Raw genomic sequence first — 17,478 nt, 5'->3', positions numbered from 1 at the left:
CTTTCGATAATTAAAGCCAACCAAGCAGCAAGTTGTCTTTTTCTATGGTAACTGTGTTAAAAATAGTTCAATATGGCATCAAGCAGCTCCACCTCCATCGCACGCCACTTCTTGGAGAACTGAGCTGGCGCTGACTGAGTTCCGGTTCTGTCCAGTTCTCACGGGTGACCCTTCCTCCCTTGATCGTTCCTCGGCACTGCAGGTTAAGGAAAAAAGGGAGCGGGCAGGGCCAGGAAGGGACTGACCTAGGGGACAGGCTGGTATGTTTTACTTTTAATCAAGTAAGAAATTAAAGTGTTCATGACTTTTGCCTCTGTAAAACTCTCCCTTCAGGTTCGAACTTGGAATTTTCCAGCTTTGGTCATGTATTTTATGCCCTTAAAGGGTTTGTACTTTTCTCCATACATATCCAGACGATTCACTTTGAGTCCTGGAAGGCAGGGAGGGAGGAAAAATAAGATGTATTATTTAAAAGAAGTAGGTAGCGTAACTGTTTCCATTTGTTTCAATTTACAGAGATCCGTGGGACAGAGATCACTGTGACAGGGGACAGCTTATTCAGAAGTGATGGATTCTCCACTCTTGGGACAAACACTGACAGCAAAAAACGGCTCCAGGACAGGTGTGGTGGCTCACACCTGCAATCCCAGCACTGTGGGAGGCCGAGGCAGGAGGATCGCTTGAGGTCAGGAGTTCAAGACCAGCCTCAGCAAAAGAAAGACCCCATCTCTACTAAAAACAGAAAAATTAGCCGGGCATGGTGGCGCATGCCTGTAGTCCCAGCTACTCGGGAGGCTGAGGCAGGATTGCTTGACCCAAGAGTTTGAGGATGCTATGAGCTAGGCTGACGCCACGGCACTCTGGCCCAGGCAACAGAGCAAGACTCTGTCTCAAGAAAAAACAATGGCACCAACAGAAAAGCTATCCTATGAGAAAACTCGTCCCTAGAATGGAAAGAGCAGAAAGTGATGTGCAGACTTAAAACAAAGATAAGGAAAAAATAGGGCCATTGTAATTTTCTCAAGTTATTGAACTGAATAAGTGAATTAATAACAAAGTATATGAATTAATAATGAAGTAAATTATAACTAAATGAATAATGAAAAGTAATGAATTAATAAATATCTAATGATATTGTTTCCTTCTCATTTGTGTCTTAGACACTTTTATTCAGGTTACTTACTTGAGTCAACTTCAAAATAAGGATTGCAAACTGTCCCCAGAAATGTGCAGGAAAAGATTTTACTAAAGATTACATATCAGGTAACGAAACCAAACTTTGTAAATAGGGAATGACAGGAAGGCTTTCTGATTTCTGTGCCTTCTGTGACAAAGCCATTTCTGTTCCCTTCAAAGCCCCTGAGCTCCGGTCACTTACCAGAAATGGCGAGCTGCTGGATCTTAAACTGTAGGTTAATCGTGGGGTTTTCATCTGGTTTGGAAGCGCCAGCCTGAAGACTCATGGTCCCCTTCAAACTTGGTAGCTTTTGGGGATTTATTTTGCCTACATCCCAAGTCAGCATCTGCAAAGAAAATGACATGGAGAAGTGGTCATTCCAATAAAATAATTAATTACAGCGGAACCCTTCATTTGAGGTGGCTGGGCTCTAACCTCGGGGCATCTGTCACAATATTATAAGCTGCCTCGAGGGTGTTTTTCAATAGAGAATCCTACTTGTCACCCTAAGTTATCTCAAAGGAGAAAACAACGTCCCTTCGATCAGCCTCCCCCGTGGAGAGCCCTGCTAAGTTACTTCTGCGTGATGTCTGCTCGTCCCTCACCTTTGTGACGGGGTCGAACGTGTGCGTCCCCTGAGACGGAGTGAGGCTCATATTCAGGACCCCTTTGGGCATCTGGCTGGTGACCATCACGCCCTCTATGGTCTTGCCCATAGTCTGCTTGGGTCCCACTGTTATTTCAAAGCGTCCAAGGGAACTACTGTCCCGGAAACTGATGTTATGTTTGACGTACACTGGAATTGCCACCAGGCTGGAAGAGAGAGAGGCGGAAAGCCCGCTGCGTCAGTGTACCGGACAATGGCAGAAGTTCCTCCTGCACACGGCGCTTTGCCTGCCCTGTTGGCAGCTTCTCTCTTACCTCTGTCCTTACTCTTTATCTTAAAAAATAAAGAAAAAAAAAACCCCTCAGTAATCTTTTTCCTTTTTGAAAAGCTACGATGCTATTAAGTAATTTAACTCTTCTAATGACTCTCTGAATAATACAAACAAAATCAAAGAGTATATGAAGCTTACTATGAGAAAGGCATAATGAACAAAAGTGAAGAGCCACTAAGTAAGTCTCTATGTTCTAATTTGTGACATGTGACCAATCATGATTTGTACTGGGGACAGTGATACTCATACCTCATGGACCTTTTATAATTTCCTGAGGGTGCTTTTATCTGACTCACTGGTCCTCATGAAAACCCTGTGAGCCAGGGGAGGCTGTCATGATTTCACAGGGGAGGAAGAAGTCACAAAATGACCCTGAAGTAGTAACAGTTCCCTCACATCTACCGAGTGCTTCCTGTGTGCCAGCCACCGTGCCAGATGCCATCTGTCCCACTTAACCTGGTGTGACGCAGGTACTGCTACCATATGCTACTGCAGAAGGATGAAGTAGATACTAATTTTATGGATGGATAGCGAAGTCCTACTTAACTGAGGTCAAGGAACCTGCCCAAGGTCACAGAAGTACTAAGGTTGGGGTTTAAGTCCAGGCAGTTGAATTCAGGGGCTTTGATGTCAAGCACTCAGATATATTCCTAAATGATTTACTCCAAATCACACAGGAAGGTTCTGGTGGCTCTGAGGTCCCTGGCTCTCTTCAGTCTACATACCTCTACCACACAATAGTGCTTCCAAAGCCGTTAGCCCCCAAATTAAAGAGAATGTTCAAGATCAAAAATTTTATACTTTTCAAAGTATCATTTAATGCTTCTTTTGGGTTGGGGCTATTAATACAGGTATGCTCAGATTCTAATTTGAGAAAAGAATGTTCTTGTTTAGGCATGTAACAACAAAAACAGCAGTGAACTTAATGAGCACTTATTTGTGTTAAGCACTAGATTCTCTTACGCAATCCTCGTAACAAGGTACTTCTATGATTTTCAATCTACAGATAGGAAAACAGAAACAGAGAGGTCAAGCAACTCACCCGAGGTTACCGAATTAGTAACTATAGACGCTGGAATTTGAACCTAGGAAACTCTAGAGCCTCAGTTCTTATCACTACAGATACTGTTTCCACACGCACATGTAAACACAGATTCCAGCCGTAAGTGTAAGTGCGCTTACTTCTGCGCGCTGACGTGGTAGGAGAGCAGGCGGAAGCTCCCGTCAGCAGGGATGAAGGACAGGGTGCGCTCGGATTCCCAGCGTTTGAACCGGACACAAGGGTGAAAGCTGACGTCATCCAACAACCTGGGGTTCTAGAGTCACCAGGCGAGGAAAACCAAAAGGCAGAGATTAAACACCCGTATTTCTTTCATGAAAGTAATTTAGATGCTGTTTTCATTAAAACACACACACACAGCAATTCTGTAGTTACTTATAGAAAATCCAAGCCTGATACAAGCTTTGTTGCGGTCCTATTTCTTCTTGCTCTACTCCACTCTCACCACTCTGTCTTTCCAGAAGCATTTAATTTCTCAGCCCAAGAACTCAAGCTCTGCCCGGGATTTACCATGAAGGAAAGCGTGAGGTCCGGCATGCCAGTCAGCTTCACACAGGCGTCAATCACCCCCTGGATCTCAGCCGTGATTGTGGACCCTGAGACAGGAAACGCACAAAAAGAATATTGGAGATCACCGAAGGCTTCTCTGCCCTTCCCGACTCACTCACTTCCTCTGTCCTGTCCTCCTCCTTTCCCTCCCTTCCGTCTTTTCTTCCTTCCTCCTTCCCTCTCCCCCTTTCTTCTGTCCATCCATCCATTCATACAACCCATCTGTCCTTCCTTCCAGACATTTATCAACTGCATATCAAGTATGAGGCACTATGATCAAGTAATGGGATAAAGACATGAATGATAGTTATTAGCCTAAAGTTTTCAATCTAGTGCCAGAATTAAACAGAGCATCGTTATCTTAGCCAATGGTTCAGAAAATTTCCTCTCAGCAGCTGCTCTCCCTGAGGTCACCAGTGAGCTGTGCTGCTAAATCAAATGGACACTCCTGGTCTCTATCCTGCAGGCGCTCTCTGCAGTGTCTGTCGCCGCTCCTCACTTCTCCTTGTCAAATCCTCTGCTACTTCCTCCAGCTCCTCTTCCTCGGTGTCTTCTGCAGGCTTCTCTTTCTTTGCACATCCCTTAAATGCTTTTTCACAGGTCCAAACTTCTCTTCCTTTCACTCTACACACTCTCCTGGGGTTATTTTATCTTCAGTGTTCATTTATGGCCAATTATTTCCTACTCTTTTTTTTCTTTTTCTTTTTGAGACAGAGTCTCACTCTGTTGCCCAGGCTAGAGTGCTGTGGCGTCAGCCTAGCTCACAGCAACCTCAGACTCCTGGGCTCAAGCGATCCTCCTGTCTCAGCCTCCCGAGTAGCTGGGACTACAGGTGCAGGCTACCACCACTAGCTAATTATTCTATTTTTAGTAGAGATGGGGTCTCGCTCCTGCTCAGGCTGGGATTTCCCTCTCTCTTTTCAAGTTCAGCCCCACGCTTGCCTGATGGACATCTCCACGTGGATGTCACCGAGGCACCTCCAACTCCGTATGTCAAAAGTGAATTCGCTGTCTCACTCCCTGCACCTGCTCCTCCTGTTCTCCATGTCTGTGTGACGACACCATCTATCCTGCTGCCTGAGCCAGAAACAGACGCATCGTGACTGGTTCTGCTTCCTCAGTCCCCACAGCCAGCCAATACTCAGTTCCCGTCCTGTCTGGGACTCACGTCTCTCACCTCCGTGCATTCCTCTCCCCGCTGCGCTACGGACGTCTGTGTTCTGGACTGCAGTGGCCTCCTCCTGCCCCCGCCCTCAGCCTGAGCCCAAGTCACACTTCACGTGGCAGCTGGACTGATTGCTCTAAACGCCACGTTTGACCAAGTTACCCTCCAACTTAAAACTCTTCGATCGCTCCCAACTGCCCTCCTTAAAATGGCATGCAAGGCTCTTCGTGATCTGGCTATCAATTTTCTTTCTGTAACTTTTTCATTGACATAAAACAGTAAAATGCAAAAACCTTAAGTGTACAGCTCAGTGAATTTTTAAATATGCAGCCGTGTATGCAAATACCACCCACAGCAAGATGGGGAGCCTTTCCAGCATCCCAGGATGCTCCCTCTTGCACATCCCAACTAATCTGCATTCCTGAAATTCTGACTTCTATTCCCTTGGATTAACTGCACCTGTTTTCGAACTTTGTATAAACGTATCACACTGTATGTAAGCTTATGCGTCTAACGTCATGGCTCAATGTTGCAAGAGTCATCCCTGCTGCGGGATGAACCGGAAGTCCATTTGCTCACGACTGCAGAGGACTCCACTGTACAACCACACCAGCATTTATTTAGCCTTCCTGTCGCCACTTGACACTCGCGCTATTTCCAGTCTGGGCCAATGTGAAAGGCCGCTATGCCTGCTTAGTTTTGAAGCCTCATCACCTACTTGTCTCTTAATCCTGTCAGACTGAACTTTATTTCCCAACAGTATTTCTCTCATTTGAGAGTGTCCGTATTTTGCTCCCAAAGCCGTGCAAGTCATAGTAACTTCCATTCATCCCACTGATGAAGCATACACACTGTCACCTCTGTACCTGTGCTCAGGATGAGTGGGGTGCCTCCCAGGTGCTCCACCTTTTGACCTTTCTCTCACCCCACTAGACTTTAATTAAGCTTTCTGCAGCCACAGACTACATTTTATTCATCATCAAATGCCCACTATCCAGCACTGTGTCATAACGCAAGTTTTCAATAAACATTTGTTGAATGAATAAGTTCATGTTAGAGACGGGGTCTTGCTGTGTGCCCAGGCTGGAGTGCAGTCGCTATTCACAGGTGTGATCATTGTGCACTGCAGCCTGGAATTCCTTGGCTCAAGTGACTCTCCTGCCTCAGCCTTGCAAGCAGCTGGGACGAAGATGCGTGCCACCAGGGCTGGCTTCTGCAAATTCCTAAGCTCTAGGACTTCTAGTCTTATTTACCTAATTCAGAATAGACAGAATAAAAGGCTCTCTGAAATTTAGTGATGACAACTTTAGTTCTGCCATCAGAATTAGGCATCAAATACTCTCAAAAAGGAAACCTAATCAACAAGAGATCAGTTTGTTACTTCTCTTTTTCATTCAAGAGGATAAGATTTATAAAACAAGTAAAAGTGTGAGACAAACACTGCTCTGCATGACATTAAAGTCCATTCCCACTGCCTCCCTGGCACAGTACCTGACACAAAGCAGGCACTAAATTAAAACGAACACTCTTGAAAGGAGGATAATTCTGATACTAGCAAGCATTATATGAAAGGGGCCTCTTTCTATTTTCACATTGCTGAGAACATATTAAAAGCACCTACCTGACTTATCAATAATGGCATCAATCTCTTCGATCACATCAAAATAGGCCTCATTGTTGGTGTACTTCACCCCAGTCCGTCGCCAAGGCACCACTGACAGCTGCCCAGTGGGAAGTTGGTCACCCACATTGGTGCTTCCTGAGACAATATGATTGTACTTTAATAACTAATTTGATTGTAATAACCACCGAACACTTCCTTGGAAGTTTCTATGCTCCCACTATTCATGCATTGGATGGAAGAGTTTTTCAAACAGAAGATGAGAGTTTTCCCTACTTCTATATATAGGGTAACCTAGTCTATTTTAAAAACTCCTTGCCGCCATCTGGTCTGCCTCCTCAAGCAGAATAAAGGTTAAGAAAAGTCACCTGAGAAACAGATATCATATTTTGGTTTTGAAAGTAACCTGAACTTAGTATCTCAAATTCCACAATAGCTTGCAACTTAAATAATGTATTGGCTTTCAGTAGGGTTGGTGATCTACATATAGATACTAAATTTTCATGGGTTAAAAGACAGTATTCTGGTTTGAGGTAGGTTCTTAGGTAGGTTTATGGCAAGTATTAAAATGTATATATCAATATGATGTCTCATACCAATTCTGAAACTTAGGAAAATAATACAAATTTGATCTTTCCCTGTCCTTAAGAGTTATAGATCAATTCCTTCACTTGTTTTTCCCTCCACAGGCATCAAAAATTTATTAATTCAAAGGTTTTATACTGAAATAATAAAATACTACAATTAATTTAAATTCTATTTTCTCCTTCCATTGCCTGGATCTTTTTAATCTAAGGAAACACTAAACATACATATATTTAGCATGTTTACAAAACATTTCAGCTTTTCAAAAGTGGTCCTCAGATACCTTTTTCTAGATTGGACTGAAATACAGACTTAATTAACTTCATAGTATTCATAAATGATTTAGGTACCAACAAAGCTTTTAAGGCTTAAAATGAGCTCAGAATATGGAAAAACCCACGAAATTTGTTTTCTTAAAAAGAGGTACTATGTATTAAAACATATCACCAAGATAGAATAATTAAAGCCATGTTGTGACAAGGCAGGAAAGTCTAAAAACAGATCAAGAACCCATAATTACGGTATGAGATAAAACTCTCTTTTTTTTAATGTACTTGGTTTGAGAAAAAAACTATGATTTTAAAATAGGGACAAAGAACAAATTATTCAATAAATGGTACGAAGAAAACTAACAACTTTGGAGAAATAAACATAGAGCCTTACCTTGTTTTGTACACCAAGATAATTTTCAAATGGACTAAGAAATTAAATCCAAAAATCAAACCATAAAAGAACTAGAAGAAAATACATCTTTAAAAAAGATGACTTTCCCTTTTCTGAGATCAAAAAGACATTCTCCTGTATTTTCCTCTAATAATTATAGGGTTTGTTTCTGTTTAACTCCTTAATCTAGATGGAACTTATTTTATGCATCATATGAAGGGGAGGAACTTAATTTTTTTTCCATAGTGAAGTTTACTATCCAATACAATATATTTAACAATTGGCTCCTGGTCCACTGATTTGATAGATGACCACTTCTATCTATACCAGATTCCTATAAAATCAAGAGTCTGTTTCTGGACTTTCTATTTTATTCCAATGATCTATTTTTCCATTATTGGACCAATATCATATTTTTGAAATTACCAAAACTTCATACAGGTTGAGTACCCCTTAGCTGAAGTGCTTGAGACCAGAAGTGTTTCAAATTTCAGATTTTTGAATATTTGCCTCATACCAGTTGAGCATCCCAAATCTGAAAATCTGAAATCTGAAATGCTCCAGTGAGCATTTCCTTTGAGCATCATGTTGGTGCTCAAAAAGTTTTGGATTTTTGGCTGGGCACAGTGGCTCACGGCTGTAATCCTAGCACTCTGGGAGGCCAAGGCGGGAGGATCACTTGAGGTCAGGAGTTCGAGACCAGCTCTCAGCAAGAGCGAGACCCCGTCTTTACTAAAAACAGAAAGAAATGATCTGGACAGCTAAAATTATATATATACAAAAAAATTAGCCAGGCATGGTGGCGCATGCCTGTAGTCCCAGCTACTCGGTAGGCTGAGACAGGAGGATTGCTTAAGCCCGGGAGTTTGAGGTTTCTGTGAGCTTGATGCCACAGCACTCTAGCCCAGGCAACAGAGCGAGACTCTATCTCAAAAAAAAAAAAAAAAAAAAAAAAGTTTTGGATTTTGGAGCATTTTGGATTTGGGATTTGGGATGCTCAACTTGTAATATATCTTGCATCTGGTAGGACACATTTTCTTTCTTGCTCTTTCTAAAAAATTTATTTTCAAAACTGTCTTTGCTCTTCTAGTATGTCTACTCCATGAACTTTTGTCGTGTGTACTATATAAACTTAACATGTCTTGATATCTGACAGGCCAAATCCTTCCAACTCCTTTGTAATTCTTTTCCAAAACTGTCCTGGCTATTCTTGTTTATTTATACTTTTTTAAATGTATTTTTCAATCAGTTTGTAAAACTCCATGAAAACCCTTGTTTATGCATTAAATAAGACCCCAAATGTAAAACCTTAATGAAGCAGAATGATTAATTTGACTAAATCAAAACATTACAACTGTGGCCAAACAACACCATGAACAACATTAAATGACAAGTGACAGATTGTGACAAAATATCTGCAACACAATATTCAAAATATATAAAAACTCCTACAAACTATCATGTTTATTTCCAATATACACGATAGTTTAAGATCTTAAATGAAAGGAATTCTTTTAAATCAATGTGAAAAAAGAAAAACATTTCAACCAAAAAAAAAAAAAAATGAACAAAGGACACGAAAAGGTAATTCACGATAGAGAAAAAAACACTTGACCGGGTTTTAATCTCCTTAGTCACAAACATTGAGTGTGTAAATAACAAGGTATCGATAAGCTATCAAATTGCCAAAGTTTCTAAAACATTAATAACAATAGGGTTGGCTCTAGTGCATAGAAAGGACTTGCTACTCAAAGGGCAAACTGGTGCAACTCTCTGGAGGGCACCTTGGCACAATGCATTAAAATGTACCCAGCCCTTGACGCGGCACCTCCATTTCTAGTATCATACTGAAAAGAAATCACTCTAGATGTTAACCCCTTGTTATTTAAAAAGACAAAAAAATCAGAAACATCATAAACAGGGATTGAGTAAATAACTTAGGGTAATTCCACATGGAAGAAAACTATAAAGTCATTAAAAATGATACAGAAGAATATCATAATGGGGTAATGTTCATAAAATATTGATAAAAGGTAAGTCTAAAGAAATATGAGAGTTGTTTAGGCTGGGCACTGGGGCTCACGCCTGTAATCCTAGCACCCTAGGAGGCCGAGGCGGGAGGATTGCTTGAGTTTAGGAGTTCGAGACTAGCCTGAGCAAGAGCAAGCCTCCGTCGCCACTAAAAATAGAAAGAAATTAGCTGGGCAATTAAAAATAGAAAAAATTAGCTGGGCACGGTGGCGCACGCCTGTAGTCCCAGCTACTCGGGAGGCTGAGGCATGAAAGATCACTTGAGCCCAGGAGTTCGAGGTTGCTGTGAGCTGTGATGACACCACGGCACTCTAGCCTGGGCAACAGAGCAAGACTCTGTCTCAAAAAAAAAAAAGAAAAAAAAGTTATTTAAAAAAATTCTATCCACCCATCCATCCTTGATCCAACTAAAAAAGAGAAATATATACAACAGTACGTTCAAAGTGTGGTGGGATTAAGAGTGATTTTGACGTTATTCATTGTGCTTTTCTGTACAATAATCATGTGTTTCTTCTGTAATCAGGAAACAATTATTTTTAAAGGAGAACACTTCATTTTGTCATTAAAGTCGGGCCATTTTCTACATAACAAAAATATTATTTCAGGTTATACTCAAAGACTGCAAAGAGCAAAATTAAGGCACCTGGACGCTTGAGATCCCCAAAGACAAACACTCAAAACAACGCCCAACAGCAGACTAAGCCACACCCAGGACGGCAGCAGCTTTCTGTGGGTTCACCCCCTCTGCCATACCTGTGATGGTGTTGACAACTGTGCGAAGGATAGTGGGAGGCTTTATCAGTTCTTTGAGGATGTTCGACTCGGTAGCCAATGGAAACCCATTGTCAAGCATCTCTTCTAATACCTCATAAACCACAACCACATTGTCTTTGATCACTGGCTCTGAACACACTCCAAAATAATCCTGATGAAGATATAACATACACATTTATCACTCAGACTGTAAAAAAATAAAAGGATGTTCCTAGAGAAAAAAGATCTGGTTGGTCCCCATGTGTTTACACAGTGTTTCTGGGGTGCTCTTTTATAATAAGGGAGTGCCCCTAGTTCTCTTAGGCAGCCTGGTTTGGTAGAGGACACAGGACTAGCTTATGGTACTAACGCCATTACTAGCTTTTTCTATAAACTAGAGGAATTCAGTTAATCTCTTTGGGTCAATTTCCTGAACTTGATAAAATACATAGAATAGAAACTTGTATCTTTATTATACATGTTTATGAATAAGAATCTGAAAGAATTATGCAAAATAACACTATGATATGGCATAGAGTTGTACATGAAAATTTTAACCGCTACTGTTTTGCTATTGCTTTCTTTTTTTTTTTTTTTGGTAGAGATAAGGTCTTGCTATGTTGCCCAGGCTGGTCTCAAACTCCTGGACTCAAGTGATCCCCTCACCTCAGTCTTCCAAAGTGCTGGGATTACAGGTTGAGTCACTAGGTCTGGCCAATTGTGCTATTTCTTAATATTCATGCAGTGCATGAGGGAAAAAAATGAAATGAGAGGGATGAAGGAACACACCCCAAAATCTCTTTCGATCATCCCCAAGATGCTAGGATTCTATGAACTCTTTGTCCTGTTATTAAAAAGGCTAAACTTCAGGTGCTAAATTACCTGGATTGTGGAAAAAGTACTGGATTTAAAACCAGAAGACCTGGATTATAATCTTACTTGTCACCTGCTAGATAAGTCATGGTAACTAATTTGGGTCTTGATTTCTTTAGTGGTATAGTCAGGATAATGGCACTGGAGGCACAGGGACGTGAGAACTAAGCATGATTGATGAGATGATAATGTGTGTGAAAGTACTTTGCAGGCACTATGTCAAATGGAATGCCTGACGATAATGATTTGAAAAGAAATGTTTGTGGTCATTCAATGTTCCCTTCAAGCAATGTCAGTCACATCTTTTATGGGACCTCTACGAGGGCCATACAACCTCTGGAATTTATCCAATGAAGGGAAATTTACCCCTTTGGAGAAAGCCCATTCTACTAAACAGCTCTGATTATTACAAAGTTCTTTCTTTTGCTAAGCTGAAATTTCCCTCCTAGCTCTGCCTTACAGAACGAGTTTAAATAACAGCACTGTCATTATTTGAAGACAACTACAAGCTTTCACTTCAAGTTTTTTTCTTCTCAGGGCCAAACTCCCGAGATCCTTCCATTGTTCATGCTATAGTATAGTTTCCAGATCATTTCACCTTCTTTCACTGACATCCAAACTTGAATGGACTCTACTGGATGTGACCTAAATTACATCAGATAACGTCAATTCTCAGTGAGATTCCAATATCCAAGTCACTGAGGAGTCAGGGGTGTATTCCTAAAAGATTTCCTCCTAAAAAATGAGGATGTAAGGAGAAAAAAAATCACACATTTCCTTTCCAGGAGTGATTTTATTTAAAAAAAAAAAAAAAAAAACAGGCCGGGCACAGCAGCTCACACCTATAATCCTAGCACTCTGGCAGACCGAGGCGGGAGGATTGCTTGAGGTCAGGATTTTGAAACCAGTAAGAGTGAGACCCCCTCTCTACTAAAAAATAGAAAAAAAAAATTATCCGGGCAACTAAAAATAGAAAAAATTAGCTGGTGTGGTGGTACGAGACTGTAGTCCCAGCTTCTCAGGAGGCTGCAGCAGGAGGATCGCTTGAGCCCGAGAGTTTGAGGTTGCTGTGAGCTAGGCCGATGCCACGGCACTAGCCCAGGCAACAGAGTGAGACTCTGTCTCAAAACAAACAAACAAACAAACAAAACAAACAAAACACTCCATTAGGTTTTATAAACCGGGCATAACGTGAAAGGAGCAGTTAGAAAGGAGACGTGCAATCTGACAAAGAGCCACAGTGAAAGTCTCTGTGATTCTAGAGCTGGACCTCTTCTGGCATAGTCTAGTACTGGGGGGAAAATGCTGCCAGAGAGGGCACACATCAAATGAGACATTAAAATCAGGATATGTCCTTTACTTTTAACAACTGTTTCAAAAATGACAAGCTCTGAAGTCCCATACTTCCAAATTAGCAACTATAGTCTGCTTTCCCAAATTGCTCTGTGGTTTCAACTACATTAAACAACTTTTCTTACTTCCTGTCTCACAGTAAGTTATGTGATATTGGTTTGGCTATACAAAGTAGCTGTGGAGTTTCACCAGTGGGACTCTTAATCTCAGAATAGGTAAAGTATCATATGCAGAAATACTACAAGATCCAGTTAAAGTGGTTTAAGATCTTAACTACTGGGTTCTTCTACTTCTAGTTCTTCCACGTTCTGGAACTTGTAATGCTTGGGTTTTCACCATGCAGAGGAGCTAGTAAGCCCCACGAGAACTGGAATCCCAGGCAGCACTACCAGAGAGTATTTGTGGGGAAAAACTTATGTAACACATTTTAATTCTCTTGGGAATGAAAGCTGCTCTAAACATGTGATGTAGACATGAGTGCAAATGAAAGGACTCTTTAGTGTGCTTTTTAATTTTTATCATAATGTCTGGGTCCTTGTTCTCTTCTCCAATTCCACAATTCATGTGACTAATTCCAGACTTCACATGACATAGAAGTTAAACCAAACTAGGGTCCTTCTAGCAAAGGGCCCTTACTTCTCATTTATCATTTGAGTTATGCAAATAACCACAAGAGTTAGAAGTTGAATGATTCTGTTAGGGAGAGGATTCCATTGTTTAAATTCAGAGTTTGGGCAGTCTAAGATTCTGTGTTACAAATGATGTTCATATCCTAGTATAACTTACATCTCCCATACCCCACTCCCCTAAGATCTTTGAATCTATTTCCAAAAAACAAAAACAAAAAAAACCCTCAAAATGAAACTGTACCTTGTAAAATGTGTCACTTAAATTCTTATGGGTACAGGAGATTTCCCAATCTTATGTTTGCAATGAGAGCTCATCACGAGCACTCATATGCTATGGATAACTACCCCAAACTCAAGAGGAAGTATAGCTTCACAAACTGTCCCAGCCAGGGACAATTAAAGCATTACTTACCTTTTTCTACCTCTTCTATAAAACGTTACAGACATCACTTTTTGATGCAACTCAAAGCAATGTAGCTAACAACGGCTAGCATTTAGTCCACTACACAAAAACGATCTAAACTCCTCTAATTTATGAGCAAAAAGTTTTACATAGAACTAAAAAGACTACATAGTTGTACCAAGTAGGATAGTTTTCCCATGTAAGAGGTTCAAAAGTATTCCATTTGTCATTTTGGATGCAGCCAATCCAATAAACACACACAGGAATCTTATGGTCAAATGGGAGAAGTAGTGAGCAGTATCAGATTTTTTTAAAAAGTTTCTTAACTGAGGCTGAATACAACAGAAACAGGACTATAAAGACACCTTACAGCTTACATATATGAACCTTCCCACATTCACCAACCTGAAATGTGTCCACTACTCGGTGAAGAAACTCAATGACAAACAGAGGTGGGACCTCCGTCTGGATCACAGCCACAAAAAAGATCTTGTGGCGATAAACACTTAGGAGGTAATGGTGAGGGGTAGGGATGACCGGAGGCACATTTTCTGCCTCAGTAGCTCTCTCTTGCGCCTCAAAAAAGTAATCACAAACAGAACGGCTGACCACACTTTTCCAATGTTTCTCCAGGAAAATATCTCCAGAGGAGTTGATCAAGAAAAGACTATGAATCATGGTGGAGACTGTCAGTGAGAGAGGAAAGCCTTTTCACTCTGAATGCTTCAGGACTCTGCAAGTTGCCAACCCTAAAAACAAAAGAAGCCATATTCAGTTCCACTGCACCCAAACGCCCTCCCCATCTTTTCTAGCAGCCCAAGACTTACGCATGTTTCAAGACCAGGCCCAAGTTTTCCTCTACTGGATGAGTCTGAAGTATCCCCTGAATTCCTAGGCATAATTATCAGCCGTTTCATTTGTCAGTCAATCATACATTCCCCCTTACCTTTAGTACTGCTTTACTATTATGTCCACTTAAAACACTACTCAGCCTTTGGATGTCTATATTCTCAACTGAACTGTAAGCTCCTTGAAGAAAAGGACGATGCCTCCTGTTTTTTGTTGTTTCTTTGCACAGTACCTACTTGCACACAGGAGGGCTGAAAGAATACTGAAGTTGATGTCACGTTTCGGCCACAGCTCATACATATACTAGACATGCGCAGCTTCTTACGGTACCCCCTAGCCAAACGAGGCCAGCTAGCATTGAAAGGTGGTTGGTGACAGTGAGATGTACTAAGTGCAAGATACATGACAGACTTGGAAGACTGTGTATGAAATAAATAGAATTTCAAATACCTCACCAATATCTTAATATTGAATGTGTTATAATATTTTAGATATATTAGGCTAAATCAAATATATTAAAATTAACTTAACCTGATTTGTTATTTTAATGTGGTTATCAGAAAATGTGCCATTATGTACGTGGTTCACCTTCTATTTCCGTTGGACAGAGCTGGTCCATGCAATGGAACAGACGCCCCTGTGGTCCTCATTCACCCGGGCAGACCCCAATCTCTGAGCGCCTGTTGTGCACAAGGCCCGTCGGTGGGTGCCTTTAAGCAACAATCCCTCTGGGCGACACCCCACGTCCCTCAGGCGGCGGCGTCTCTACGGTGCCAGGTGCGGCAACTCGACCTGGCCCAGGTGGTCCAACCGCAAAGGCCTGTGGCACCCAGCGCGCCGGGCGACAGCAATGCTCCGCAGGAGCAGAGCGGCGGGGAGGGTGGCTGCGACGTGCGGGAGGACAGGCCCGCGACGACGGAGGCCGACCCGGCGCGGGTGGGCACCGGAGGGTTTGGGGCGCACACGTCCGGGGTGCGGGGGTGGAAGGCGCAGGGGCGCCGGCCCGGCCGGGTCGCGCCCACGTGTTGCCATGGCAACAGCGTACCCTCCTCCCTCCGGAGACCACCTCCCCGAACCCCACACTCGGTCCCTCACATCTCCCCGCAGCATCCCGCAGCTCCCAGGGTCTGTCTGGCGGCATCCCGCGCCCCGCCCTGGGCCTCGCGCGGCCCCACCCCCACCCAGCCCCGGGCCGGGGTCGCCAGCCCCCTCACCCGGCCTCGCTCCGCGCAGCGCCCACCGCTCCGCCGCGCACACAGGCCCAGCCCGCCGGCCCCCGCGCGCTCCGGCCGCCGCACGCCCGCTGATTGGCCGCCCTGGGCCCCGCCCCGCGCCGTCCGCAACTCGGGCCTGAAGGCCGCTGATTGGCCCTTGGGGAGCCGCTCCTGCCCTCGGATGGATCACTGTTGTCGGCTCGCCTTGTTGTCGGGCTCGAGCCCCCGATTGGCCCTGGTGAGACTCCGGCAATCTCTGATTGGTGTAGCCCTGAGGCCCCGAGCCCTGATTGGAGGCCGAGGACGGTCTGCGGGCCGCTCTGGCCCCAGCGGTCCAATCGCAGTGGGCTGGGGCGGTAGTGGCGGGGCGTGCAGTGTGTGTGGGCGGCGGGGATTTCTCCAACGGCACGTCGCGGACAGTGAGTCCCGAGGGTGACAACTGCCCGATTAGATAAGTGCGCCGGAGAAGGGACGCGGCGGTCCGTGTGCGCGCTGGGCCTGGGGCCGCCTACGCACAGCCCCCGCGGGGGCTTCCCCTGTCGGAATCTCAGCCCCCCAGGCCTGGAAACGAAGGGGCCGGGCAGGTCTCCCTGCAGGTTGCTGTGGCGCGTTCGTGACTCTGACACTGGGTTTGTGTGGTTCGAGGCTCTGTGATCCAGAGGAGCGTGGAGAAGTCGGAAGACAAGGTAGGTTCGCCGCAGGCAGACCCGCCAGGTTGGGCTCAGGTTGAAGGAGCCGAGGCGTGGGAGGCTTTGCCGGTGCCTGGCGCGCTGCAAGTGCCGGGTAGAACGGGAAGCTGCGGTGGCGCAGGCACTACTGGGAACTGCGGCGTGGGTGGCAGCTCCTCCACGCACAAGAGCTTTGTTGAAGGTGGCGTGGGTTGTTCTTGGTCACACTTGCTAAGGGCAGGTATTCGGCTAGTTTTGAACTAAGTAGAGGGGAAAACCCAAAAGCAAAATGGCTGAACGACTAGCACGGGATGGATACCTTCGGGGCTCCTGGGTCTGAACCTGCTCTCCAGCACTCGCCACCTGTGTGACCTTGAGAAGATACTTAATTTCTCTAAAACTTCAGATTCCTCACTTCTCAAGTAAGGAGACTCACAGTACCTAATTATGTCATAGGGTTGTGAGGATGGCCTAAGAAAAGTGTTAGCAATTGTTACTACCTAAGAAACCTCACAAGCTACAATTACACATGGTTGCTAAGTCATGTCTATCTAAGGTGCAGAGGGGCAATCACTGCTGTGGGCATTTCTCCTTCATTCACTAAATTAACATTAACTGAAAGCTTCCCATGTGCCAAGCCCTGTGCTGGCTGCTGCAGGTGCTGCCATGACAGGCATACTCCCTGTGGCCACGGAAGGGAGCAGGAAAGACAAATGAGAAGCAAGTGATTGCAATACAGTGTAATGAACAAGGAGCAGGAAAGACAAATGAGAAGCAAGTGATTGCAATACAGTGTAATGAACAAGGAGCCCGGGGGGTGGGAGGCGTGCTGGTGAGGAGGCTGCTGAAACCTGGAAGTATGGATTCCTCAAATGAAGGCATGGAAAGACAGAGAAAAAAGTATGTTTGGAAAGCTCTAGAAATGAGAGAGTTAAGTATAGTTGAGC

The 17,478-nt window shown here is 43.7% G+C and overlaps 1 protein-coding gene across 2 annotated transcripts; it reads right to left on the bottom strand.

The window, feature by feature from the left end:
• Positions 1–329: 329 nt before the first annotated feature.
• Positions 330–14,478, bottom strand: AP3M2 (adaptor related protein complex 3 subunit mu 2). 2 transcript variants are annotated; one of them, XM_069485295.1, is made up of 8 exons: positions 14,206–14,478; positions 10,543–10,714; positions 6,511–6,648; positions 3,686–3,771; positions 3,298–3,431; positions 1,783–1,990; positions 1,379–1,523; positions 330–430 (listed from the first exon to the last, which is right to left on the bottom strand). In XM_069485295.1, exons 1-8 carry the CDS (start codon positions 14,476–14,478, stop codon positions 330–332), a joined length of 1,257 nt encoding a protein of 418 aa, XP_069341396.1. The 2 variants fall into 2 exon arrangements, with proteins under 2 accessions (XP_069341396.1, XP_069341397.1); XM_069485296.1 differs by having other exon boundaries at positions 6,511–6,644; positions 10,701–10,714.
• Between the last annotated feature and the right edge of the window lie 3,000 nt (positions 14,479–17,478).

The sequence above is a fragment of the Eulemur rufifrons genome, chromosome 12 (genome assembly GCF_041146395.1).
Source record: "Eulemur rufifrons isolate Redbay chromosome 12, OSU_ERuf_1, whole genome shotgun sequence".
Classification (NCBI taxonomy): domain Eukaryota; kingdom Metazoa; phylum Chordata; class Mammalia; order Primates; family Lemuridae; genus Eulemur; species Eulemur rufifrons.
Note: the sequence above shows the minus strand (reverse complement) of the source record. Positions and strands in the feature narration are given on the sequence as shown.

What these genes read in the sequence shown, in the direction of transcription:
- AP3M2 (XM_069485295.1), bottom strand. Translation starts at nt 14,478, where the DNA reads ATGATTCATAGTCTTTTCTTGATCAACTCCTCTGGAGATATTTTCCTG. An exon ending in ACCTCACGCTTTCCTTCATG is followed by an intron (nt 3,432 to 3,685) that starts GTAAATCCCGGG and finishes TGGTGACTCTAG; the next exon opens with AACCCCAGGTTGTTGGATGA. An exon ending in CGTTCGACCCCGTCACAAAG is followed by an intron (nt 1,524 to 1,782) that starts GTGAGGGACGAG and finishes TTTTCTTTGCAG; the next exon opens with ATGCTGACTTGGGATGTAGG.